We start from the raw sequence: 27863 nt of genomic DNA on the forward strand, positions 1-27863 counted from the left end.
AGTAACACGCTTACTACTTTTATTATAATTTAAAAGTTAATTTTTACATGTTTATACAATCTTTTATTTTAATTTTTAAAAGCTTTCTGCACTATACAAGTTTAGTCCAACAATTCCATGTAAACGTGGAACGACGTACTGACTTAATAATACTTACTACTTACGTACTATAAATATTAAATAATATATAATAGGTATACAGGTTCTCTTCACAACCTGAATGTAAAATTACAGCGCGCACATTCTAATCACTGGTATTTGGTTCGAAGTCAGTAACAAAAATTGATTTAGTTATGAAATAATATAATAGTTACAATTAATTATAAATTACTTATTTGTTATCGCTACATAATTTAATTATCTATTAAGTTTTGATATAATTTTATTTGTATTAAGCAAGATAAAATATATCTACACGTTATTATTAGGTATCTAGATTATTTTAAAATCAACATCTAAGAAAGTTATCTGAAAATAAGAACAGATTATTTATAAGTAATATAGGTAATGTGGTACCTAGAATAATACCTATAATTTCTAAGTAATTATATTTTTTTTCTTTCTGTTCTTCATTTGTACCACGGTTAATGTAAGCATATTTTAGTATATTATTTTATATTAAGTAATAAATAAATAAATACATATGTATATTTTATTTCAAGTATATTGATTAAAAATTATTAAAATTATTAAAAAAATTCTATTAAAAACTGTTTAAACTTAATTAGATATTTTTAATTCTTTGCATTAGCGACATTCATATAATATCTAAATATCTTGTTGACATAACTAATATATTAAATGTTTACGGTTTTATTATCTGTATATCAATATGAATAATAATAATATAATTAATAACATGCATAAATTATAATCTATTTATGAATTAATTTTTTCCAATAAAATCAAAAGTTGATAATTCAAATCTATTGTGGATTGTTATTTCTTTTTGGTACGTTACGGATGGACTTGTCATGGTCGTCATTGATTCTTTTGCCACAAAGCTTAAAATAACATAAATTTGTTCTACCTGTAAAAGTGAATTATGCATTTTTTATAATACAAAACAATAAATACAGAGTATACTCATAAATATATACTATACAAGGCATGTCATTTAAGTTTTTCGTTATTGATGTCACTATAATGTTTGCATTCCATTTTTAAATCATGTTACCAGGCATATAAGTATATATTATACAATATTGTGTTTACCTTGTACATAAAATAACAGCTAGAAATGCAATTTTTTATTTTGGTTTTTGTTTTTGACATTTAATTAGAAATTGTATATTTTTGTGATTTATTTAACACAATTTAACAATTGGGGCTTTTTGTTCATTTCTCATGGTTGTAATTTGTACACAATTTTATTATTATTTGATCTTTATAATATATTTCTATTATACATATTGGTTTTTTAGTTGATTAATTATTAGAACTACGTTAAAAATGTATTAAAAAACTAAAAAACAAAAAAACTAAATTCAAAATATGAAATACTGATTCAATTCAAAATTTTAAATAAAATAATATATAATAAAATAAAATATTGGTGCTTTTATTTTACTTTTGGTATGCCAAAGGAAGTATTTTACAAAAAAATAGTGTAAATGTAACCCTGCTTACCCAAATGATGCGCCAGATACTATATAATAGTGTATAATATAATATATAGTAAATTGAAATATTCACAATAAGGTTAATGACTTACGGTTTTTTCTTCCACTTTTCTTGTTAGCATTGTCAGTGCTATTTACATTTCGTATATTTCGAATTTTTTTAAATGTCGATTGATGTAAATCCTCATTTTTTAATTCATCGTTCTCTAAGAATTTTTCAAAATATTTTCCATTGAACAATGTCAATGACAATGGTAGATGTAAATTCTTTGTTTTCTCTATTTTTTCATTATCTTTAATGGCATGTTGATTAGATATATCCTATTTATAAAATAACTCAAAAAATAAATAAAAGTAGCAGATATAATATTATTGGTTTATTTTAATTTCATTACTCAATGTTACCTCTAAAAGTGGTTTAAATAACGAAATCATTTTTTCATTGGACAATTTTGAATCATCATCAAGCTCCAATCCGATTGAACAAATTATAGTAGTCATCAATATTTGCAAGGCTATTATTTTCCACCACTTTGTTGCCATTTTTATTGTCTGTAAATATAAAATTGTTATAACTTATAAAGTTATAAGTATTATTAATATGCCATTATTAATTATATATAAGGCTGTCATATAGTATGTATAGTTTGCTGCAAATGAATAAAATAATAATAATAATAATACTTATTATAGGTTATAAGTTAAAGGTAAAGTTTATCAATTTTAGTGTCTAAATTTTTTTCTAAAACACGATATATTATGCTATCTTATGTTAATTTCAAATTTGTATACTAACTGCTCAAAGTACACATTATTTCATAAAACTTCCACTATATCTGTCATCAGAAGACAAAAATGTTTATGTAAAACTTTCCTTTCTTCGCCATCTTTATCCCTCTCCTTGTGTCCTTGTGCTGTACGTACAAATTCATATTATCATTTCCACACTTATTATAACATTGGACATTTTCATTGTTAATTAAAATATTTTTATTAAATAAAAAATTTGTGGACACATTAAGTGTATGACTGTGTATAAATTGTAGTGTTCCGCAATAAGTGACATACTGAGCCTGAGCGTCTGAGTCTATACTTTTACAAAATGGAGAAACATTGTTATCGAACGTCATAAAGTATAAGGCCATAAAGATAAAGTGTTAATCAAAGAAAAGAGATTAAACCGTATCTATTAAAGTTCGTCTTAAGCTCGTGCGTATAAACCGGCCGGTAGAACGCTTTTGCCGGTAGATCGTATACTATAACATGACAGTCATATATTATATATTGATGCAAATTTTAATAGTTATTAATATAATGATTTGTATCTTCTATTAAAATGAATTGTAAGAGTAATTAATATTAAATATCGTTAAAATTTATACTAAGAGGTTACCTATAATTGCAATAAATAATATAATATTTAGACGGGCGTGTGACAAAATAAATGCTAATTATAATCCATTTTATCCTTAGTTATATTATATTAAAACCCACCGTCTGTGGGGACCGTGTTGTATAAAACAATATTGTGTAATGATATTATGACTCGCGTCTTGGTTTTTAAGTTTTTATTTTTGTGAATTTGTAAGGCCGGGAATATTGATGTAAAAATAAAAACGAAGATAACATTATATATGATTTATTCCCTTCGATAAAAACACATGATCAAAAAACATCTAAATGAAATATATATGACATAAGACGTGGGTATTGCACATTATATAACCACATAATTTACCCAAAACTGTATTATTATCATGTATACTTTATGATAATAATTTGTATCGAATTATTTGAAATTAAATATACCATAAATGTATGGTGTAACCTAACTCGGTATGTCTTTATGCAAGGTGTTTCTATATATTAACATCTAACGCCCGTATTGCTTCGACAAATACTTAAAAATTATATTTTTATTTAACAAATAATACTCCACGTTATTCTGAAACTGAAATCGCCTGTAATAAATGTTTACCTTATTTTTTTTAACCCTTATTTTGTTATAGTTTGAAAACATTATTTGATAATAATTTCAAGTATCTATAAACGGTAATTTGTTTTTGAATTATAACAAAATAATAAAAACTAATAATATTTTATTAATTTGTTTGTTAATTTTTCTAATTGTTAAGAACAGGAATTGCTAAATGATCACTTGAAATTTTTTAACACAAAGTATCAATAAGATCTAATTTTCTTCTAGAAATCACCCTCAAAGTTGTAGAAAATCTAAGCATTTTTATTGTTACAAAATGTGACGGAAAACACAAAAATAAAAATTTGTTGTATAAAATCAATACATTCATCGTTCCGTTCAGAATCTAAAAATATATTATGGATGACAAAAAATAAACATATTGATAAAAAAATTCTAGTCAATATACTTTATGTAATTAATTTGATTGGTTCTGCAAACAGATCGTGATAAAAACAAATGGTTGATTCCAAGTATTATTATTAAGCTCAGACTGTCAAATCGGTTACAAATAATATGGTTTCGAAAGTGGATCGAGGACATTTAGATATTCGATTTATTTTGAATATAAATGAGCTATAGCGTATAATATAGTCGATTACTGCAAATATATGTCATCAGACTCCCGTATAAAACATCAGATGTGAGAAAAAAATCAAGGCTTTATAGATGAATTCTCAATAATTATTGACATTACACAAAAGATTATGATGTAGGAATGGTTATTATAAAAATATAATGGTGTGTATGTTTTCCAATAAAAAATATTTACTCAACCATCATACGTGATGGAATCATTTTTATTTATAGATTACTTTAGATTTCATAAAACGCTATAATGTGTCATAATACATGTGGATATTTATAAAATCATCGATTTCGATTTTTATTAAATGGAATTTGTTTACGAGTACAACTATAACTGTAGAGCACGGATCTGCTATGCAATTGCATATTTGTTTCCTTTTTATATTTTTGTCAGTAATCTAAAAGAATCGCAATGGTTTTAAACTAATAGTGAATTTATTTTGCTTATATTCGCATATTAAATGGTTATTAAACACTTAGCGAAAATTTAAAAAAGTAGAATATTATCAAGCACGAGTATAATATTGTCAAATAGAAAAATCAAAAAAAAACATTTTGTAGGCATAAAATAGTAATATAAATATGATAAATATGTAGGTACGGTATACATACATAGGTATATAAATAAATTATATTTATCAAGACCCTACAATTGTTCTCAGTCTTTAAAAATGTGTTAATAGATTAACATTACAGTTTAATTGAAGAAAAACTTGAAATACATATGGTATTTCATTTTAATAATAAATACAATTTTAAAAATATATTAATTTATTCGAAAAATTATTTGAAAAAAATATTTTTTCGTCAAGTATATTAGTACCTATATATTACCTATTATTAATTATTATCAATCGTTAAATTTATAAACCAAATAAAAATTGTGCATTTCTTATCAAAATATTTTTTCATATTTGTTGCATATTTTCACTATAGTGACTGCATATTATATTGTATATTTTGATACTTTTTAGTGCATAAAAATCCGTGTTTTAATTATAACTGTTATGATAATAAAAGTTGAGATAAATGTTGTCGGTTCAAAACTTGTTTTAATATCAGATACAACAAATGTGTATCTAGTATCTACCTATTTTTTTTTACTATATGTTATCAACTAGTAGTCAATAAAATGTTTACATTTTAAAATTTGAGGGTGGTTTTGGATAGAAAATTAGATCTATTTTGTACTTTAAACAGATAAATATCAAATGACCTAGTATGTACTTTTTTATTATAATCAAAATAAAAAATTAAGGAAAAATAGGAACTTTCACACCAATCCTATATTTAACAAAATCAATTTTTTTTTTTTTGTATATAACAACTCGAGAACAAATAACTGTAGATATTTGAAATTTTCACCAAATGTTTAAATTATTAATTTCTACATAGATTAATTTAATTTTTACCGAAACCATAGCAATTATTATTATTAATATTTAACTAATATTATAATAATAAGAATTTATACTGATAATATTGTTATTAAATTTTTAATATAAAATACCACTTAATCGTAAGACAGTGTGAATAGGTTCATTGTATAAAAAGGCATTATCATCTATACTCATAAATTTATTAATCTACATATTATTTTCAAATTTCATTGAATATAGTAAAATTGCTCATGTAGGTACGAAAACATTATAAGTCTCCATAAATAATGTTTTTAAATTATAACAAAATAATTAATATTGTTATTCAATGCACTAATTAGATTAAATTTTCTACTAGAAACTACTTTTAAAATTGAAGCACTTATATTACTTAAAAAGTTGCTGACAGACACAAAAATAAAATAAATAATAAGAAAATTTAATTATGTTATACTAAAATAATAATATAGATAATTATAATGAGTGTATAGGTACAGACTATACAGTTAAATAATAATTGTACACCTATACAGCTATTTAAATCATTATGCACGATTTTTTTCAAATTATTATAGAACTTCAATAATATTATAAAGATATTATTTAAATTATTAAGAAATACTTCATTATTGAACTTTGTTTTTATGAATCATTTTGTCTTACATAATTTAATATTCATTAATACATCTCCAACGTACCTAATTTTTACCTTTGTACGCTTTACTAAATTTAAAATTATTAATTATAATACATGGATTTTCACGTTTACTACTAATCATTTTTTCGGACATGACTCTGTAGCTTTTCTTACTTAAAAACACATAATAACACACTGATCGGTGATCACTACTCAATACTGTAAGGCTACTAGCTGTTACAGGTTACTGAAGTTATTCATCAAAACTTTAAATGTGTTATAATAAACTACTATATAATTCGAAATTCGATTTTAATTTACCTTGTGGTCTATGGAACTTTTCTTGTGAAATATACAAATCGAGTTTGCCAAATGCGAAATCAAGTGCAGACCTCTAAACAGTTGAAACACTATGAACTGGAGGGTGATATTTTTTCAAGTGTATTAATACTGAAGATAAAACTTGACACTCTAAACGCTTGAAACAAAAAAGTTCAAAAGCACCATTTCAATCAAAATAATCATGGCATATAGTGATTTGCAACAACAAGCACATCGTGTATTTATCGCGAATATTTACCTCAAAGGGAGATTATCAATGCCAGATTTCACACGGTCAACGTTACAAAGCAACTGTTGGGCTCCTTTGAATGGGATGTTTTGAACAAATCCTCTTCTTTACGTTTATATCCCTACCCGATGCCTTAAGATGACCTTGCTCACTTCCTATTGAAATTGCATATGGGTGGAAAAAACATTTCAAAATCAAAAATAATTCGCCCAGCAGGCGAGAGTATATAGATGAAATAGGCATTATACATTAGGTAGGTAGAAACTGTAGGTAGTACCTAGGTCAGTGGTCTTCAACTCTTTTGGACTCACGACCCACTTTTTTAGGCCTACAATTTTCGCTTAAAGCTAAAATTGCTTAATGCTTTGCAGTAGTACTATTAAAACTTAATACAATACAACACTTTTTAGACTGTATTTTAATTTATTAATTTTCTAAGTTCAATAATTAAAAGATTATTTTTACTTTATATAATTTTATAAATTTAATTTTTATTTTAAAAAGAAGACTTATCGCTACCCAATTTTAAAGATTACACGACCCAATAATGGGTCGCGAGCTCGCGGCCCATCGGTTGAAGACCACTGACCTAGGTTATAGTACTTGGATGTTTAGATATAAATACATGTTCTATTATATTTATAAATATCCAATATTCTAATGGGTACCCAGCCCCCCCCATAATAATTTCAATGGGTGCCTGAGCCCCTGAGCACCCATATAAAATAATGTACAGATTTATACAAAATGTTTCCGGTGCTTACTATATATATTGAAGAAAAATTAAATCAATTTATTACATAGGCGCACTTAATATAAAGACAGCTATCAAGTTGTTGTATATAATATTATTATCAATGTGATTATATAATATGACACATTAAGTTAATACGACAATATGTATTTATTAAATCTACCTTACTACCTTAGTACTTACACAATTTAAACAATATGCGTTACACCTTACACGTACATGACATAGCTATCGTATTTACATATTGTACATGGTGGTTATTTACGTATATTATATATTAGATTTACCTCTTCCTCGCTTAATCAAATCCTGCAAACACTATACTGATTTTGTCTCATTTAAATCAGTCGTTTTCTTTTCTTTTTATTAAACGCGTTTTGTATTGTAATGTTTATATTTGTAAAAATAAAAGATGTAATTTCACTACTGAAATTGCTGAAGTTATGTTTAAGGTCAAACCATCTATAACAAATAATATTTTAAAATGTGATTAACAATACAAATGTTGATAACCTTTAAAATAATTGTTATTTTATATTATCAAAATTAGTTATTTAAATCACAAGTATTATCTAAGTTGAAAATGTCACTCAACACGTTGTTAAATCATAAAATAAAACAAAGTATTTTAATAAGCAACTCAATGCCATAATAATATTATGTTTATAAATCCACAACAGCTAACATCACTATATTAACCAATCACAATTAAATGTGAAAATATTTAATATTAAGTGCATTGCATGATATTTATTTAAAAAAATATATCAAATCAGCAATAATAAGTTCTGATAAGTGTATTCTACAGTGACACTTGAGATTATTGTTATAGAATCACAGAGCCGTTTTAGTTTGGTGCCAAACGAATACGTATAGCGACAAATTTATGATGAGCGGCCCCGGAAACAGTGCGAAAAAATTATTGTTTTGCTTAGTCTATACTAATGTTATAAAACTTCAATATGTTAATTGTATTGTATGTAAGATAATACGTATTTCAATTTTGTAGGGAGATATGACCTATCTTAAACAATTTTGTTGAATAATTATTATCGTAATATTTCGGAAATGAGGATTCTGATTCATTGACAAAACATTTGTCATTTTCATTATACACAGGTACTGATCTTCAATCGGCTCAATTTCTCGGTCTGACTCTTGTTCGATATTAAAAAATAACCCTCTACCTACTTTTTGCACTTGATACATCGCATTACCATTCATTTTTTGCGAACTAGAAGTTTTCCATTTCAAAATATTATCCTTAAAAAATGTTTCCTTTTTTCTCGCGCCTTCGTTCAAGACACTTTCTACTTAAACTCAATTAAAATTTCACTAAATGACCCCCTCTCCCCTCTTCTAGTTATCTGCAATATTCCACACATTCTTGTAAACTCTTCAATTATTTTCTACCAATGTACACATTTTCTTTAATTATTGCCTTAAATACTCTAGCTCATAATATTAGTCTATCCTTCCTCTAATTTACATATTTTTATTCTGTATTCAATTAATCAGTTAGGTGAGATGCCGGTTTTAAAATGTTATCTAATATATTATTTAAGATTATTAATCTATTTATACATAAAACATTTAATTGCCACGACGCGCGAATGACGGTTTTGACCAAATAAACTAAAATAGAAAACAATTAAAAAAAAAAAAGTAAACTAACTTAATGCAGATTAACGAGTTTAATACAATAAAAATAATATTATATACCTCAAACCTAAAATGACCTCGAGTTTCTGTTGTAGTTACATGTTTTCGTCTTCAGATGTCTCGACAGTGGATCGAGCCGGGCCGGATGCAAAACACGTGAGAAATATGAATTTTAGTAATATTATATTATATTTCAATATTATGTCATGTGGTCGAGAATAAGACGGCAAAAATATTAATATTGTCCTCTGAATAGAATGACTGCAGAGAAAACAGCTCTAATATTATAATTTTTATTTATTCCACCAACGGTATATCCATATATGCGTTCTACACTGACACGCATTTAACGCAGCGTTTGTCGAGCTATAACAGTGATCAGCGGCTGTATAGTTTGCCTTGCTCTCTCTCACTATCGATTGTTTTTTTACCTGTCTGCTTATGATTTCTATTGATACAGAACATAATAATATCTAAAATATAAAAATTTTCATATTTATGTGTATTAGGAAGCCAGTAAACGGGTTAAAACCAAAAGTTTTTGCACGATTCCACGTAAAAACTTTGAACTGGTTTAGTTAACCTAACCTAACCTGATATAATTGTACCGCATTTCGTTAACACATTTCGTGTGTGTCATGAATTAATTTAATATTGATAATAAATGAATAACCAATTAACATATTATTAAATAAAATAATTAACTAGTTTCTTCAATCGGTAGTTTAAACAGTTTAGATTACAAATAGACTTTACTTGTGTAAATATCAATACGAATTTATAATTTTTTATTGTTTATTGATACTTTAATTAATTCGTAAATAAACATTAAAAAAAGGAGTATATTATTTGTTATACTAACTTATATACTACTTATACTTAAGTGGTTATAATAAATTAATAGTCATTATATAAGTTATTGAGTTACCTACTCTACCGATAAATTGTAATTAGGTTTAATACATTTTTTTAATTTAAATTATTCAAAAATAATGATGAAAACATCATATTTTAAACTATATTTCGATGTAAGTCAATTGCATTGGTGGTGATGGAAAACGGTTCAACTATATCACATATAACTTACAGAAATAAAAAATATATTTAATATTTATTTATTAAAAATGTTTAAACTGTTTGTCTGTTTGTGTATAAGCTATGACCCCTTTAGTTAAAATTAAAGACCGCGTATTTCGCATATAATGAATGTTCATATTTTTACAAGCAATGACATGCATTGAAGGATTTTCATCAATCATGCCTGAATAAATATTACAAAAATTGAATATATTTAAAAAATATATAATATTACATTTCCATAGACCATTATTACTTATTAGTTGGTCTGTATGTAGGTTTGTAGGTATGTTTGGTTAATAGGTAGGTTTACCTAATTTATTGCAATACTGATTTTCATATCGAATATTTTTATCTTATCTATTTCGCCTAATATTATCGAATTACAAGTTACGTACAAATCGAAAATCGTTTTGCAATAAAAAAATAAAAAAGTCTCAGGTTTGCGCGTATGACGCGTATTAAATAATAATTTCACATATCTATAGGATTTACCAATTAAGATAAAAATTAATGTATAAATATATATTTTATTATCAAGAGTATAATACTATGTGTGTCCAGTTATAAAAATTAAAAACAACGATCGTTAAATGTCGACAATTACTCACGGCAGACAGACATTTAATTTCGTGCATAGATTAAAATTTTATGTTGATAATTAAATTAATTATAATTGTTCTTTATTGTGCGATTAACATTTGCGTTAGAAATTTAAATACGTTCACTAAAATACATCTACTATTGTACACACAAAAAAAAAAATGAGATAATACAATGTTCGTCGTATTAAAAATCAAATAATTTCATTAAACGAACGCATATAAGTGTTAAAAAAAAAATTAAAATAATTATTTATCATAATATTAATAAAAAAATTTACATTCTACAATATATATACTTGAATTTTAAACGTGTAAAAAATGTATAGTCGAAGAAAAAATTAAACCTATTTTTTAATCGTTTAAGTTTGATATAATAGTATAATAAGAGCGCAAAGAACTATATGTTATAATAACTAAATTATTATTATTGTTACAGTAGAGTCCCGCTAATCCGGACTAGATGGGACCGGACTCTCTCCGGATTATCGAAAATTCGGATTAAACGAAATGACTTTTTTTTTAACTTACTAATTAATAAACACTATAAATAAACTGAATAAAAAAACACTTCATGTATTCATACGAATTCAAAATTTATTGATATACGATTTTACATTAGGTACACGCATTATTATTTTTATTATTAAGACTTGAAAAACTCGGTGATATTTTTTTGTTTTAATGAGGATTGACGTAATTTCGCTGTGCGATGTCTTAAACGCATATCATTAGATGTCATATCTTAATTATGGATATTCCCGAATATATATATATATATTATTTATACACGAGTACATACTAAGTATGAAACATAAATTGTCCGGATTAACGGGACTCTACTGTATTGTTGTTACTACATAATTCACATATAAATATGTTGATACTATACTGTCACATCTACTGTGCAGTCTACTACAATATTGTTCGAACGGTTCGCAAATTCTATGACTTTTTTATATTATATTTTAACGACGAAACAAATATTTTTGATTTCCAGACTGTTATACAGATAATAGGGATTATATAATAACACGACTCGTAGAAGTACCTATACTCACCTATTATTATATATAGTATATCACCTACTTATATATTATGATGCACAACTATACTATAACACATATTTTATACCTAAGTAGCTGTACTCAACTATATATACCAAATCGACCGCCACTGGTAACGATATAATAGTATTTTTTTTATTCACACCACTGGTATGGCGGTATATGCGATACAGTACAGCATAACAATATTGTGATGGTGCGATATAATCGTATTGATATCATATTTTGTTTTTTACATCATATACCGTAGGTTATTGCCCATGTCGAAACACGATCCTTCGATAACAAGCGGCGTCGATGGCAAGCAGAGGCGGAATGTATAATAATATTGTGTTCGCGGCACAATATGTTGTAAATCGCGCTAATAATAGTCCGATCGACAACGGTCGGCTTCGCCGGTGTGTCCAGTGGTGGATTCGTGTTACGACGACGTGTCGTCGGGTGAACAGAAATCAAAATACCGTTTATATTATAGGTACAATATAACAGACGACAGTATGTCGATAATATAAGGCATAAATACAAAACACAAAAGTAATATAAGAAAACACTCGTCATTTATTGTGAATAATTTTGAAAATATAGTATAATTATAAGTACATAATATATATATAATAAATCATCGGATACAGGAATGACAAATAATTAATAATAATTATTAACACTAAACAGTAAACAGAAAAATAATAAAATAAAAGTTTAGGAGTAAAAAATACACATTACAGATATCCTTTATCATCTAGATAAAGGAATTCACATTATTTAGTTATAAGATTATATTTTAATACGCACCAATGAACAAAAATGATAAAAATGAATGTTTACGTGATGAGATAAAATATATTATTTATTATGCGATAACGTAGTCATCGTTTAAAATCGAGTGTTTCCGTTATAAGTGCAAGTAAAAGAGCAGTATAAAAAAAATTAAATTGAAAATGCTCTGACAATAATTATTACCAAGCAAAATATTCATTACACAATAAAAGTTAAAAATAATAGTCGAAAATCCGACAGAAAAAATAAAAAAAAGTGGCTAATTTACCATCGACAAATACAATTATTACATTATGTTTGTAAAAAAGAGCGATACCAGATGGCAGTATGACATAATATAAAAATTCGATAATGATTGAATGAAAAGCTCTCCCACTCAAAATATCCTATATCTGTCTCTGTCTATCTCTCTCCCGATAAGTTTCTCTCCATTATACATTATTAAAAATCATAAAATATTATAAGATAATGAGGTAAAAAAAAAAATAAAAATTTGAAAACGATACGATCGAAATTGTAGGCACAGGCCTGCTGCTGTATTAGCGTTTTACCACGCGTGTGACGCGTCATTAAGATGATAACTGTGTACAAAAATATTGTGAATATATTATTATAAATCTAAAAATGAATTATCGCACGATATGCCGATTTTGTTTGTAACTAAATTTAATTGAATATATATAACCTTAAATTATGAAAAATAAAAAAAAAATTAACACTCACACCACACAGTCTACACGGAACTCTGCAGTGATAGTTTATATAATAGTACCTCAATGATGATTGTCATACGCGGATAATAAAATCAGTGTGCAATTTAGAACATAAGGTACACGTAATTATTAATAAATCACTTGTTAGTGAACGATAGACACTTAAATAGTCGACGTAAACAAGCCACGTTAAACATTATTAGAAATCATATCAAAATTAAAATGCATACTTATAATATATAATAATAAAAAAGACGCGCATTAATTTGCACGGTGGGTGGGGGTGCCAGAAGGGGCGTCGAGATAAGCATGGTGCGAACGAAACGATCCGTATATATATACGTAAATACATCACGATCTAGAAGGATCGTCATATTGGGGTTAATCTCCCAGCACCCTCCGTATTCGTTTAAAAATTCTAATTCTAATGTATAAGTACCGTAAGACTGGGTATACTCGGTCACTTCATTAATATGGTTAACACGGGAAAAGTTTCAAAAATCTCGAATCAAGCCGTCTGGAAATATTGATTAATAGTTTCGCGTTGGAAGGCTCGTAGAGACTGTAATAAACCTTTGTTTATTTTAATTGAATTACTTTTATACCTTTAATTAGTCTTGGTAAAAGATGAAAAATTAATTTTTTATTTAATTTTTTTCAAATCGATGATAATCATTTTGCAGTTTATTTTCCTTGGTACAATGATTTTAAATATTTTTTTTTAGTTTTGAGAACATTTTTGTATTTTTATATGTTTGATAACACTGCCATATAATGGTATTGAATATAATTAATAATATCTCTCGAAAAATATTAAAAATCACGAGATCAATAAAAATAAAATGTCGACATCAAAATGTTTCAAAAAAATAAACTATAAGTTGGCTATTCTCGACTTTTTTAAAAATAATTAAATATATATATTTTTTTTAACTTTGTTGCCAAAATAATTAAATATTATCCTCTATAATTTTTGTAATAGGTAATTTTACTCTTAAGTTATTCCAATGACCATAAAAATAAACGATTTTAGGTGAGAGCATTTTATCTATATGTTGCAACTTTTATTAAACTTTCGTTTTTATGACGATAAAAATAATATGTCCGAGTATCCATCCCAGGCTTACTGTATAGTCGATAATAACAACTAATAGTTAAAATAATAATTGTAACTTATAACCTATGTATATTAATTAGCTATAACCTGTTCGGTCCTTAATGGTCAAATAATATGATAATAAAATGAAAAAAAAAATGATCTCATCAGTCTTATCCAAAGAACACGCGATTTATAATAACAAAATAATAATATACCTATATTATCTATCTCTGCGCAATAATATAATATATTATATATAATATTATGCGTATCACGTATATATAAATATATATACATAATATAAACGCGAAAATGACGCGATCGCAATAATTATTATAATAGTACAATATAATATAATATGCTCTCGTCGTCGTCGTCATTTTCGGCACAACAATTTATTATGTATACGTAATCACACACAATATATAATATATACATATATCAATAGCGCACACAATAACATTATATAATATAACACGACAACAATAATAGGTACAGTCTCCTATGCGAGCGCTTTGGACATACTTAACTTGTGGAACGCTAACGGCGGACCACCGGTATGAGCGGTGCCACGTTGTTGGGTATGCGAGTCAACACGTACGTCGTGTCGCCCATCGAGTCGTTGTACGATGCGCCGGCGTTGGCGTGGCCGCCGCCGCCGCGGTTCTTGCGGCCGGGGTTGGGTGGTGGCAGCAGCGGCGCGGTGGTGGAGCCCCGTTGTAGCGCGGCGGCCGCGGCGTTGAGACTTGAGGAGAACGGCTTCGAGCGGGGTGTGCACGCGCACGGCTGGCCCGGGTTGCTGCACACACTGCGTTTTTCATAAAACAGACAAGCGTCGAATTAAAATCGGTTTTTAACAATATCCACTGATGTATGTATATAGGTACGTGATGCGAGTATATCTATATACGTTATAGATGACAAAATCCCTCGTCATCGTCATTGTTGTTGTTGTGGTCGTATACGTATAATATTATTAGGTATGTTATTGGTTATAATGTGTAGGAAAAAAAGATATTGATTAAAAACATCAATTCGAATCACGGTCATATTTTATATACTCTTGTTAAATTCAAAAATTAAACTAAATGTCAAGTGATTTTTTTTTTTGAAAAATGTTAAAAGTATTTTATTTTTAGTTCTTATTACCTATACTTATTATCATTATCAGTCAATACGACGATCACCACCTGTAAGCCAACTTATAGCAGCAGGATTTGAAATAAGAAGCTGAAACACCTCGTTGATATAATTTGTATCAAGTTTGGTCAAGTAGTTTCTGAAATTAGCTGTTAGCGTAAGTTACTAGTTCGTTATTGTAATGTGTTTTCGCTCGCTTCCATGAAATTATTACACCAATTTTTTAGGATTGGATGCGTATAGGAATGCTAAATAAATGCATAAGCCCATGCAGTATAAAAAATGTGAGATTGTACACGATCGTCTCGGTATTAAACTTATTTTACTAACTAGTAACTAGTATAAGAGTGAAAAAGTATATACGAAATATCTGCTCTAATTACACGGTACAAAAGTAACAATGAATAATGTTATAATAATTATTTATATATTATGAAGATTTGCGGTCATATTAGTATATCTGCACCATATTATAATATATATATTACATAATACATATATGAGTACTAATAAAGATCCACACGCGTGTTGGGTGGCCAGAAAGAATATAGAAAATCTAGTGTAAATGAATATTTTTCCTCAGACTTTATCGCATATTTGCATGTAGGCAATTATTATACTATTATACTACTTAAAATCTAATGAAATAATATGCAGATAGTGTAATGCACAAATCATACTTATTTGAATTTAAAAAAATATATTTAAGTTCTAAAAGTAAAGGCACACGATACGGCCGTTGTTGCACTTACGATCGACAATCCTATACATGCCGGAAAGTCCCTACCCTTTTAACAGCACAGCCGACATCAATGTTGTACCCTCAAAGACATCAAGAATATATTTAAGTTTGGGCTGCATGTTCCCTGTCATAAGTTGCCTGTATCTAGCAAATGTATACTCATGATGTATTGTATTAGACATAAAGTGTATGTTATACATTTCTCTATGTTATTATTATTAGTAAAAAACTTTTTTCCATCTCTCTCGCTTTATTAATGGGCACAAAAGTCGATCGACGACTGTACAATTTACATATGTATGATAAATATTAAATATATACGCGGACTACTCACCTCTGGTAGTTTCTGAATACGTCCGACCTGCGGATCATTCTAAACGCAGACATTATCAACAGGGTCAAGCCAACTATGCACGCTATAACAATGGCGCAGGTTATGCCGAGCATCCAATTGTTTACGTCATTGTCCTCGTTGAGGAAGTTGTTGTTGACGTAGGACGATAAGTAGGAGTTGTTATCCTTCTGCAAGACCGGAGGTGGTACAAAATCTGGCACGCCGCCGTGACGAGGAGCCCACGATGACCCGGAGTGCTGGTCGTGCATAGGGTGTGACTTAGCTGTAGCCATAGCGGCTGCAACCTCGGCCGCGATGTCGTCGTCGAAGTCTCCGGTGTGTATGACCCTCTGGTCATCGGTGGTCTGCTTCATGATCGGCGCGACTGCACATGCGAAACCGACAAAACAATTTATTTTTATAGTCACACACACGTCGTATATGTACAACAGATATGACGATGTCGACGACAACACGACAATATACACGCAAATCTATGTATGTATAGATGGTTAATATTATATACTATTGTGACAGTGGCGTGGCGGACATGAAATTGTTCATAATATGCGAGTCTGATATTCAACCCATTCAAAACGTGATAAAAGCCTGATTTACTGTCGGTTTTTTTTTTTGCTTTCTGTCGTATAGTTAATACTTAATTACCAATCGCCGCCCTTGAAAAACTCTGAGGTGGTTGACTCTCGATTATCCCCTCCACCATACCACTGTGCACGATATGTACTATGTATATTGTCGGTATAGTCGCGATCACGTACATAATATATTATTATATATTTTATATTATAAACGATACGACCACGGTTGCAGGATGTAAGGTAGGTTGTGTGCGGTGTGTCCGTGCATGATGAGAGTAGTAGACTTATATGGAATATTATTATCATTATTATTATTATTAATAGTTGTTATCACTTATCAAGTATAGTACGTATATTTGATAATAATAATATTATAAATGTGATTACAACCGATAGATAGTATCTCTAATTTTAATATCAGATCCGTTTCCGTCATTTTTGAGCGCGACCAACCGAACTTTTGGTACTAATTAATTCTGATCAGAAATATAATATAGATATCGACGAGACGAATGTTCGTGTAGATATAAAATATCTATAGTTTACAATCATTATTAATTTTTTTTTTACCCGTAGATTCTGGTCGTCGATGTCGGTTCAATTAAGTTGGTATTTGTTTTTTAACATTTAAATATTTGATTAGCGTAGTCGTGTTTGACTATAATAATATGATAATATAAGAGATGTCAGTATTTTTTTCCCCTAAATCGACGTTATCATTGTATAAAATGCATAACTCTTAATAACGGATGAGGTTTAAATCGCCGCGTTTTCTGCGGATACTCCGACATAAATGAATGTACCTGCCTACCTATATTTAGCACTACTACTCTGCAGTACTCAGACACATGCACACTGCATTTCAGTATCTTCAACCTTATACCTATCTCCCAAGACCACGGTCGTAGTTTATATTGATCATCTGTTCTGAGAGGAGATTTAAATATAAAAATAAATAAAAAGACGTGTATCAGAGAGACAAAACTCTGTCAAGTCTCATAAGCTTTCGTTCGGTATAGACATCATTTGTTATCGGCGTGTGCTTGTGAAATATTATAAATGAGTTATTTTTATTGCAAAAAATAATCCATTAACAACAATGATATAAGCGTATCAGCTACGTTTAGTTATTTTTAATTTAAAAACTATCATACCACCATATCAAATAATTAAATGATTTGAATTAACTCAAACACATTCAGCTACAGATATCGTGGTTGAAATATATGTATTATTCGTCGATATTGATTGAGTTGTATTGCAAATGATGTCGTCCGTTCAAAATATAAGCATCATGTGTATGTATAGGTATGCGTAATTTTATATATAATATAATAATACATAGCATAATTTATACGTAATATATACATATGCAGTAGAAATCGTTTATAATGACAACAATATTGATATACCGGACTTACAATTAATACACTATACTTTTTAATAATATAAACAATTGTGTAAATATTTTTTGTTTTAAATATAATAATATAGTGTACATTGTTTTCTAATAAATTTTATTTCTTAGTTTGATTATTATTGTGGTCCCTTGGACGTCGTCGTTATATACGGTTTCTGCTGTATATATAAAACTGTTCTACGAACAATAATTTTATATTCAGATGAGATATATAAGCACAATAAATGTTTAATAAAAAAAATACAAGACGTTTGTTGGTCATGACCATTTTTTTTTTTATTTACATTTTAAAATAGGCAATGAAGTCATTTACAATCACACGCTTTATTACTAAAATATTTCATAGTAAAGACATCACATCATAGAATAATTTAAAAATTGTAAATAATTTTTTTTTTGTATATAGTGAATTGTATTGTATTGTAAGTAGTATAATATTATTATTAATTAAACACATTATATTATTGTTATAGGTATTATGTACACATCAGATTAACAACAAATATATAAAGTGTTATTAAATTTCATAATATTTTACACTTATTAACAAGCACGCTGTAAAAACAACATGTTATTTTACGTACCCCTTTGGCTGTCGTGACGTTTGACAACAATGTGCTCCAAATTTCCAACAGTGGCATTTTGAGGCAATTCTTGCTGAACCAGTTCGGCGTCAGGCAATATAGGTTGCATCGCGGCGGGCTCGGCAGGAGCGACGATGGCGGCGGGCTCGGCAGGAGCGACGATGGCGGCGGGCTCGGCAGGAGCGACGATGGCGGCGGGCTCGGCAGGAGCGACGATGGCAACGGGCTCGGCAGGAGCGACGATGGCAACGGGCTCGGCAGGAGCGACGATGGCGGCGGGCTCGGCAGGAGCGACGATGGCGGCGGGCTCGGCAGGAGCGACGATGGCGGCGGGCTCGAAAGGAGCGATGATGGCGGCAGGAGTGGCGATGGTGGCGGGAGCAGCGGGGGCTGCGAGGGCAGCAGGAGTGGTGGACCCGATTTCTGCATTTTCAGAGGTCTCGGATTTGAGGGCAGATGGAGATTTAGGTTCACCCAAAGCGATCATTGAAGGACCCTCCAGGACCATTATTTCCTTATTAAACTGAGTACTGGTTAATCCGTACTTTGCAGCCAATTTGTCAGCAATTTCTTTCTGCGCTGTAGCATTCCGTTCGATTTCAGTGCTTGGCTCTACAGTCAAGGCGAGGTAAGTTTTTAATGCAGCGATGAGTACGGCTTGGGCTGACTTGACCGAACCTTCTGCTGGACCAGATTGGTTTCCATTGCACCTTGGTGTTTGGCAGCAATGGAAAGCGAAAATGAGAGCGTTGTTAGAAGCAGATTGGGCACTGTTCATGGAAGGAGCTTGGATGACTGGGAATTCAGAAGCGTCCGATTCCATTGATTTTAAGATTTCATCACAAGGTTTCTTTCTGTATATGTTCACCGAAAACAACCGTAGTCAGGTAACACACGAATGGAAACGTGTTGCAAACAGACAAACAAAAACACATGCCAATCAGTATTATGCAGACGATAATTTTTATAAGAGTAATAATGTATTATACGGTATGATGTAATTTGTCTTTGTTGCGTGATGGGCTATACGATTTTATGTAATTATTGGTGGTAAAATTTAAATGGTAGGCATAGGTATTTAACACTGGTATTTGTACGATATTAGAAAAAAAATAGTTTTAAAAATGTGTATAATTGAAAGGTAAAATAAATAAATAAAAAAAAAATAATAGCATGAATTCAAAAGTAAAATATAAAATTATTTTATTAATTGTTTTTATTTATATTATTTGACGGGTGAAATATTGATAACCATTTCACCAAAATCTAAACATTGAGAAAAAAAGATTCTATAAAACGTTTTATTACTATTTTATACATATTATAAATGAAAAGCCTTTTGATTGTTATAAAATATGATTTTAATTATATCATGTAATATTGCTGTATTAGAATTTAATTTAATTATCGTTCTAAATGGAAACTTTTGAACTTTTAAATTATCTATTTGCCATTATCATACTTTGCTATGGGGTGTGAAAATTTTAAACATCATAGAATGTCGAACTATTAAAAAATAAAACATATGTATACTGTACGATATCACAGGGTTTGGAAAAAAAGCGGGATTAAGTTACTTATATGTCGACGAAAACACATTGTGTTAGAAATGTTCGTGTTGTGTAATACATCTAATAATATCTACGACACTAAGGTAGGTACATCAACACGGTGTTCAAAGCTGCAATATAGGTATACGTGTAAAACTATGATAAAAATAATTAAAAATATAAAACTAAAAAGCAGCTGTGGAAAAAAAGAAAAGAAAATACAATAATACCTATAAAAATGATAATAAAAAAAGAAACAAAAAACGACTTAGACTAGGTATTTTATGCTAAATGCAACTATAAAATATTTACAAACAAAAAATTATTATTAACTGTATAATATTATATAGTTTTATACGATATTATTTCAAAAACAAAACGACGGCCAGATATGAGATCGGTCAGTGGTGTAGGTACATGTCACCCGTACTAAATAATTACACGACAATATGTATACGCAGCGACTGTATAAAATCCCATGACGTGTGTTACAGGTGTATTATGTACCCATCACCATCCGCCAAGACGCTTTAAAATAAATTACATTTTTTAATTCGATCGCAACGATCCCGTCCCTCGATTACCTCACCTATTCTACATTAGCCGCAGAATAATTATAATATAAGCGTGTAAAACGTGCAACTCAAATTACTGCTCAATGTGATATATTGATATTATATATTATGAAATGTAACGTGCGAACATGCAATCGCGTAAAAAATAGCCGTGGAAGGTCCAGGGTTTTTAAGTTACAGAAAAGTTTCAAAGGTATAATGGTACCTTATAATAAACCTTCATTGATGTGTACCTATTTTATATACCATATAACATATAGGTGTACACATGTTTAAGAAATTCACTTAGTTTTTAGTCTAATAAGAATATAAATTACGAGGAAATCTACACGATTAAATTTTAAGAAAAAGCTTAGCCTACACCTAGAACCACCATGACAGTTATACAATGTGTATATAATATAGGTATACATATTATTATGTGTCTATATGTTATATGCAATATAAACTCACGAATAATGTAATAAATCTAAGCAGCCGTATGATCCTCTTTCTGAAGAAGGTGATATGACACGTGGTGTTACAGTTTCAGCATCAAGTTTAGGAATATTTGGAAAGACTTCAGAGCCATTGACAGAGATTGCAGATTCAGTTCCTGTGAAACCCTGAGGTTTCGCATCAGGCGCTTCCATTTCTGGAAGAACTGTGCGAACTTCAGAAAAACATCCTAAACGAGTCGAGCAAACACCTTCACCACCGGCAGGGGTTAGGCATTCTGGCATGTTGCAAAAACAAGTAATCAAAGGAAATTGAGTGGGTCGGACAGTGGTCATTGTATCTGAAATCAAAACACCAACTTTTTTATTATATTGTACATGTAGTTATCGTATTATTGTATTTGCAAGAATATAAAATAAATATTATATTGTGCTGTGGTTACTGGTTTTATAACCGCGTTATTGTTTGACGGTATAGAAAACTTGCTATTTAGCGCAATTTCAGGATGTAATATACCTATAAAACATACTATGGGTATAACAATAGATATAACTGTATACCAATATCAGGAATACAATTTATGTTTATTTTAAATAATTAGTATATACTAGTTCATATATGAAGGGAGTTTTTCGACATGTTCAGTGCATATTTTTACGTAAAAAAAAGTGCTATAAGGTTCAAATCATAATAATACCTATTATGACAATAAGAAGTAAACATGCTAGGTAATATAGAATTCAACCGTCATGAGTATTCAGTAGAAAAATAATAAATATATGCAAAATATAATATAGAAAACCTATGGAAAGCGTAACTATTTATCACTACTCAGAAGCCCCGAAATGAAATGATAATAAACAACAACAACAACAACAATAATAATAATAACGATGATAATAAATTAATAATAATATCAAATTTATGAGAGCGGCGATGGCACGTTCGATGCGTGAATACGTTACAGAAACTAAACGTGCAGCAACAACCTGCTGCCATTGTTTTTGTTTACAAGGATTTATTATTATCATTCCTACTACAAATACTATTACTACTGATGTTATTGTTGTTGTCTGGCGCACATGGTCACCGCCGCCGACTCGAGTGGGCGCGATGGTGAAAGAGGAAGGAGCACGCGGGATAAACGGTCGTCTACTTGGCGCGTGCCGGCCCAGCCATGCGCGCGCACTCATTTGTTATTCTATAATATCGCTGTATTTGATTACATTATTATTATTATTTTGATTATTACGAAGGGGAAAAATAAAACTGTTGCTGCTGAAAATAGAATATCAATAACAGTGTGCGATCAAAGGCGGCATAATATATTATTTTTAATATGAAGCATAAATACCTATATCTATAAAGTATGCATCTATACAGTATACAGCTCTATTCAGATTACCCAATTTGACCTCGACCGCAGTACCGCACGCGTGCCATAAATGCACAACGTAATATATAATACGGCGAGTATATTAAATGATAATAATGTTATTGTTGTTGCTGTTGTGGTTAAGCGCTACAACCTACGGGGATTTTTTTTACGAATTTCACAAAATAATCTTAATATATAGGTGTTATATGTACCTCCTACACCTTTAAAAATATTTTATTAATGTTTCAAGTAGAATAATTATTATGAGCAATTATAATATAATATACATGTACCTACTTATATATTCAATGGACATAGAACGAGTAGCTAAAATAATTGACGAAAATTGCAGAGAGGATACGATGGGTGGACTTAGCCCTAATGATTTAGTATACTTTCCTTAGAATAATATAGATTTAGTCCCCGTAATCTTTTTGGAATTTTAAAGAATTATTATTAAAGAATTTTTGGAATAAAGTATTATATCTATACGTATACATAAATAAATTTAATAAAATATTGATAATTAACAATTTTTTTAATTGTTATTCACTTATTTAGTATATAATTAATTGTAATATATAGCTGAATGCACTTATTATTCTTAATTATTGTACTAATTAAAGGTAATATATTTATAAAAATATACTGAGAACAAAAATATTTTAAACATCGAAACATCATGGATATATAATAAAACGGAATTGTTTAATTAAAAAAATATGTATATATAATCAAATAAAATAATGAACTAGTCTCAAATTTATCATATTATACGACGACTTTAAAAAAAATTAATTTAGGTAGTTGATTTACGATGAGTTTTTAAATTGAAAATGTATTCATTTTATGTCAGGGAAATATTTAGAATTACATTTTTAATATGAATTTCTAACATGCTAAAAATTGGCAACATTTATAAATTATAAAACATTTGTTAAAAAAGAAATCACGTTTTGTGACGGTAAAAAAATATCATGAAAATAAATAAGTGCCCAATAATTATATAAATGAAAACAACTATGCATAATAAATAAATAGTGATTTTATATTAAAACATGATGATGTACTACCTATATGATGAATATTTTCTACCGTTCGACACAAACATAATATATAATAATATTAAAATAATAATAATAATAAAAGAAAAAATCTAAGACGTAATATATTACCAATCGGAGTTCCATGGCTGGCATCAATGAAGTTGGAGTCTTGTGGTAGTCGTGTTGTGGTGGGCCCGGTGATGACGGCACCGGCCGCGATTGTCGCTATGACAATCACGGTGCCCAGGCCGTGAACTATCATCGCGGAAGTCCGGCACTCCGCGGAAGAACGAATCAATATAAGCAAAAAAACTGTCAAGACTAAGCGTCGGCAAACGTACTGGACCGTTTGAGTGCCAGAGCAGCGCAGACAGGCCCTTATATAGGCCGGCGACGGCACCGGTTCGGCGGCGGCTCGCGCTCGTGTCCAGCGCCCCGGTGGCGGCGGCGCGAGCAGCGAATCGCGTGCCGCCGCCCACCGACACCACCGGGCCCGGATGATGCGCCGCCACGATGACGGTGCGGAGGGCGGGGGTGGGTGTGGTATACGGCGACGAAACAAAACGCGTAGCCGCCGCGCTCGGCCGGTTCCCCGACCCACCACCCGGCGCCACGAGGTAAACTCCCACCGACGATGCCGTCCGTACGCCACTAGCGGCGTCGTCGCGAGTACGGCGGCGATGTGCAACTCCGTTTTTCTCGGTCGTTTCCATATTATATTAATTTTTTTATCGTCGTATTTCGATTCTTCGTCATTGCCGCTAAGTCGTAAAAATAAAAATAATTCATTTCTCGGGTATAGCGTTTCGAAGGCGCAGGGAAAATAATCGACTCGAGTCGAACAGTTAGAAATTATAGAAGTTATAATAATTATATGTATACAAACAATAAATTTAATTCACAAACGAGTTTAAGAGTACGCGCTACATCATTCGTAATAATTGTTTTTAATAATTGTTTACCTAATTTTTACACTCTATGTAGAAATTCATGTTTGTTATACCGTTTGTATTTTTTTTCGATAACTCATATAAATACATTCCAAATCATTCATTTTTTTTTTTTCATAAATTTTATAGTGTAAATATTAATTAGTAAATCTACTACAAATAATGTAGGTATTCGTAAGTTTATTTCACACGAAACCGTTTTTACATATATATATAATCATTGTTAGATTAATATTGAACTGCTTTTTAATTAGTTGTAATAAGTATTTAAATATATTTAAGATGGACAATTTTAATTTTTTTCAACATTTCATTAAACTTGCCAATAATATTATATCCATTAAATAGCAGATATGTGGTATCCTCTTAAAATGAATAAGGAAAAAAATATCGACAAAATTAACCAAATACTTTCAATGATTTTAATTTTAACTTAAGGTATTATTTTTAAATTACATTAAAATGTTAATTATTATTTCAACAGTAAATTAATCTAGTTAAACTATAGTTTACTATAGAAAAATAACCAAGTAGTATTAAATTAAAAAGTTAAAAAAAAAATAATTTTTCAATTTAATTATGTTCTTTAATATTTTAACTAGTTAATAACGTTATTCTATAATAATTATAATTATTATTTTATTATATTCTTTATCGCCGGATATAGACGACGACGACGACGACAATAATGTATTATTTTCTACAGCTAATATTAAAAAAATAATAAATATTTTTTATTTAAATATAATATTACATCATAATAGGTATATATAGACATAAAAATATTGTAAGCTGAAATCAGATTTGATTTAAACAAATTTAGATTTATTATAATATTTAAAGATATATAAATACTTTTCAAAATTCGTCAGAAATCTCACATATTTAATACTATATAGTATATTATACACTGTAAATATTAACTAAAAAGTTAAACTACGATAATCGGTGATACCCAAAAGTACAAATTGTTTATTTTTTTCTCAAATTTTAGACTCATTTTATTCAAATATTATATATGTATTTCAAAAACAACAGTGATGGAGTTCATTTGAAGTATTATTGTATATGTTTTGTAAATTATATTTAATCAATTTTAAAAAATCACCATATTGACTATTTATTATAAAAACAAAAATAAAAACTGTGGCTTTAAATTTCAAGTTTAATTTAAAGGTAAGTGCTCATTATAATTATACTCATTATCCATTATATATACTTCTAAATTTAAAATAACTCATAATTCTAATTTTTATATTTTGTTCTGTGCGCGGATGAGTGATATATATGATTTTACAAAAATGCGTATATATTTATATATGTATATATGTGTGTAATGTGTTTATGTATATATATTTATGTTGTTTTTATGTCTGTGTACAAGACAATGTAGCTACGAAAAAAGCTACGATTTTAAACTTTGTGGATGATGGTTTGGATAGAAAATTGTATCTGAAGTTTGTACTTTAAAGACATAAAAATAAAAAATATCTAGCACTTTTTTTATAACCGGTAAAATAAACAAAAAATTAATGAAAATCGGGAATTTTCACGTAAATCCAATATTATTATTAAAATAATTTCCTGTAACCATATAGGTAGTTAATACTACAACATTTGTACCTATGTATATTATTAATTATATGAAATTAAATTTTAAAAACATGTATGATTATATATTATAATTGTCATAATTATTATACGCATCGTAGGTATAAGTAATAAGTAATAAATAAGCGTTTATAAGTGTAGGTACCTAAAATAATTATATGTATTATATTTTATTATTACAGTATACGATGGTGGTGCATAATATTTACTTTTTAGCGAATAATAATGTACACCTATATCTGGTATAGGTACCAATAATTATAATTATCTCTGCAGTTTCATTTCATAGCTATATTTTTTTTAATTTCCTTGATATATGGATGTACTTAGATTTGAATCTCTAGAACTTAATTTTTTTCTAAATCACCATCAAATAAAAATTCACTTTACAATTTTACCTAATAAACTACTGAATACTTATTATATACAACATTTAAAAATTATTTATAGTTTATATTTGTTATGTTTATTGTTTGTTCCGCTGCGGCGTTCACATATTATAAATAATAATAATAAGACGAATAAAAACGAACGAGGTACCTAGCAATAAATATACAGAAATTAACATAGTTTTTTGAATAATCTATAAAATAGATATAAAAATGTTTGTGTATACACGAAAATTATAATTTTATCATATATATATATATACTTTATACTATTTGAGTAAAAATTCAAATCAAATTGTTAATAATAATAATTGCAAATAATTCTGAAAAACTTTTTTTATCATAGATAAATTATGTATACCATAAATGTTCGAGTAATAATTTTGTATATATTTTATACTTGACGTATATTAAGTTATGAACTATATAATATACCTGTAGGTATTAGGTAAACTATAATCGCGTACGAAACTTAACGTGTACGTATATTTAACTTACGATTTATTGTAATCGATCATCGTCAATATATATATATATATATATGTATAGATAGATAGTTATAGACACACTATATACAATTA

At 28.9% G+C, this 27863-nt stretch overlaps 2 protein-coding genes across 2 annotated transcripts; both read right to left on the minus strand.

The window, feature by feature from the left end:
* Positions 1–926: 926 nt before the first annotated feature.
* On the minus strand, positions 927–2165 carry LOC113559111. The gene is made up of 3 exons (XM_026964709.1): positions 2028–2165; positions 1730–1943; positions 927–1030 (listed from the first exon to the last, which is right to left on the minus strand). Exons 1-3 carry the CDS (start codon positions 2163–2165, stop codon positions 927–929), a joined length of 456 nt encoding a protein of 151 aa, XP_026820510.1.
* Positions 2166–14895: 12730 nt separating this feature from the next.
* Positions 14896–24667, minus strand: LOC113557017. Its single transcript, XM_026962287.1, has 5 exons — positions 24462–24667; positions 21924–22248; positions 19346–20199; positions 16743–17127; positions 14896–15334 (listed from the first exon to the last, which is right to left on the minus strand). The coding sequence occupies exons 1-5, from the start codon at positions 24592–24594 to the stop codon at positions 15067–15069; spliced, it is 1965 nt and encodes a 654-aa protein (XP_026818088.1). The 5' UTR covers positions 24595–24667; the 3' UTR covers positions 14896–15066.
* Between the last annotated feature and the right edge of the window lie 3196 nt (positions 24668–27863).

Source organism: Rhopalosiphum maidis, chromosome 3 (assembly GCF_003676215.2).
Source record: "Rhopalosiphum maidis isolate BTI-1 chromosome 3, ASM367621v3, whole genome shotgun sequence".
NCBI classification, from domain to species: domain Eukaryota; kingdom Metazoa; phylum Arthropoda; class Insecta; order Hemiptera; family Aphididae; genus Rhopalosiphum; species Rhopalosiphum maidis.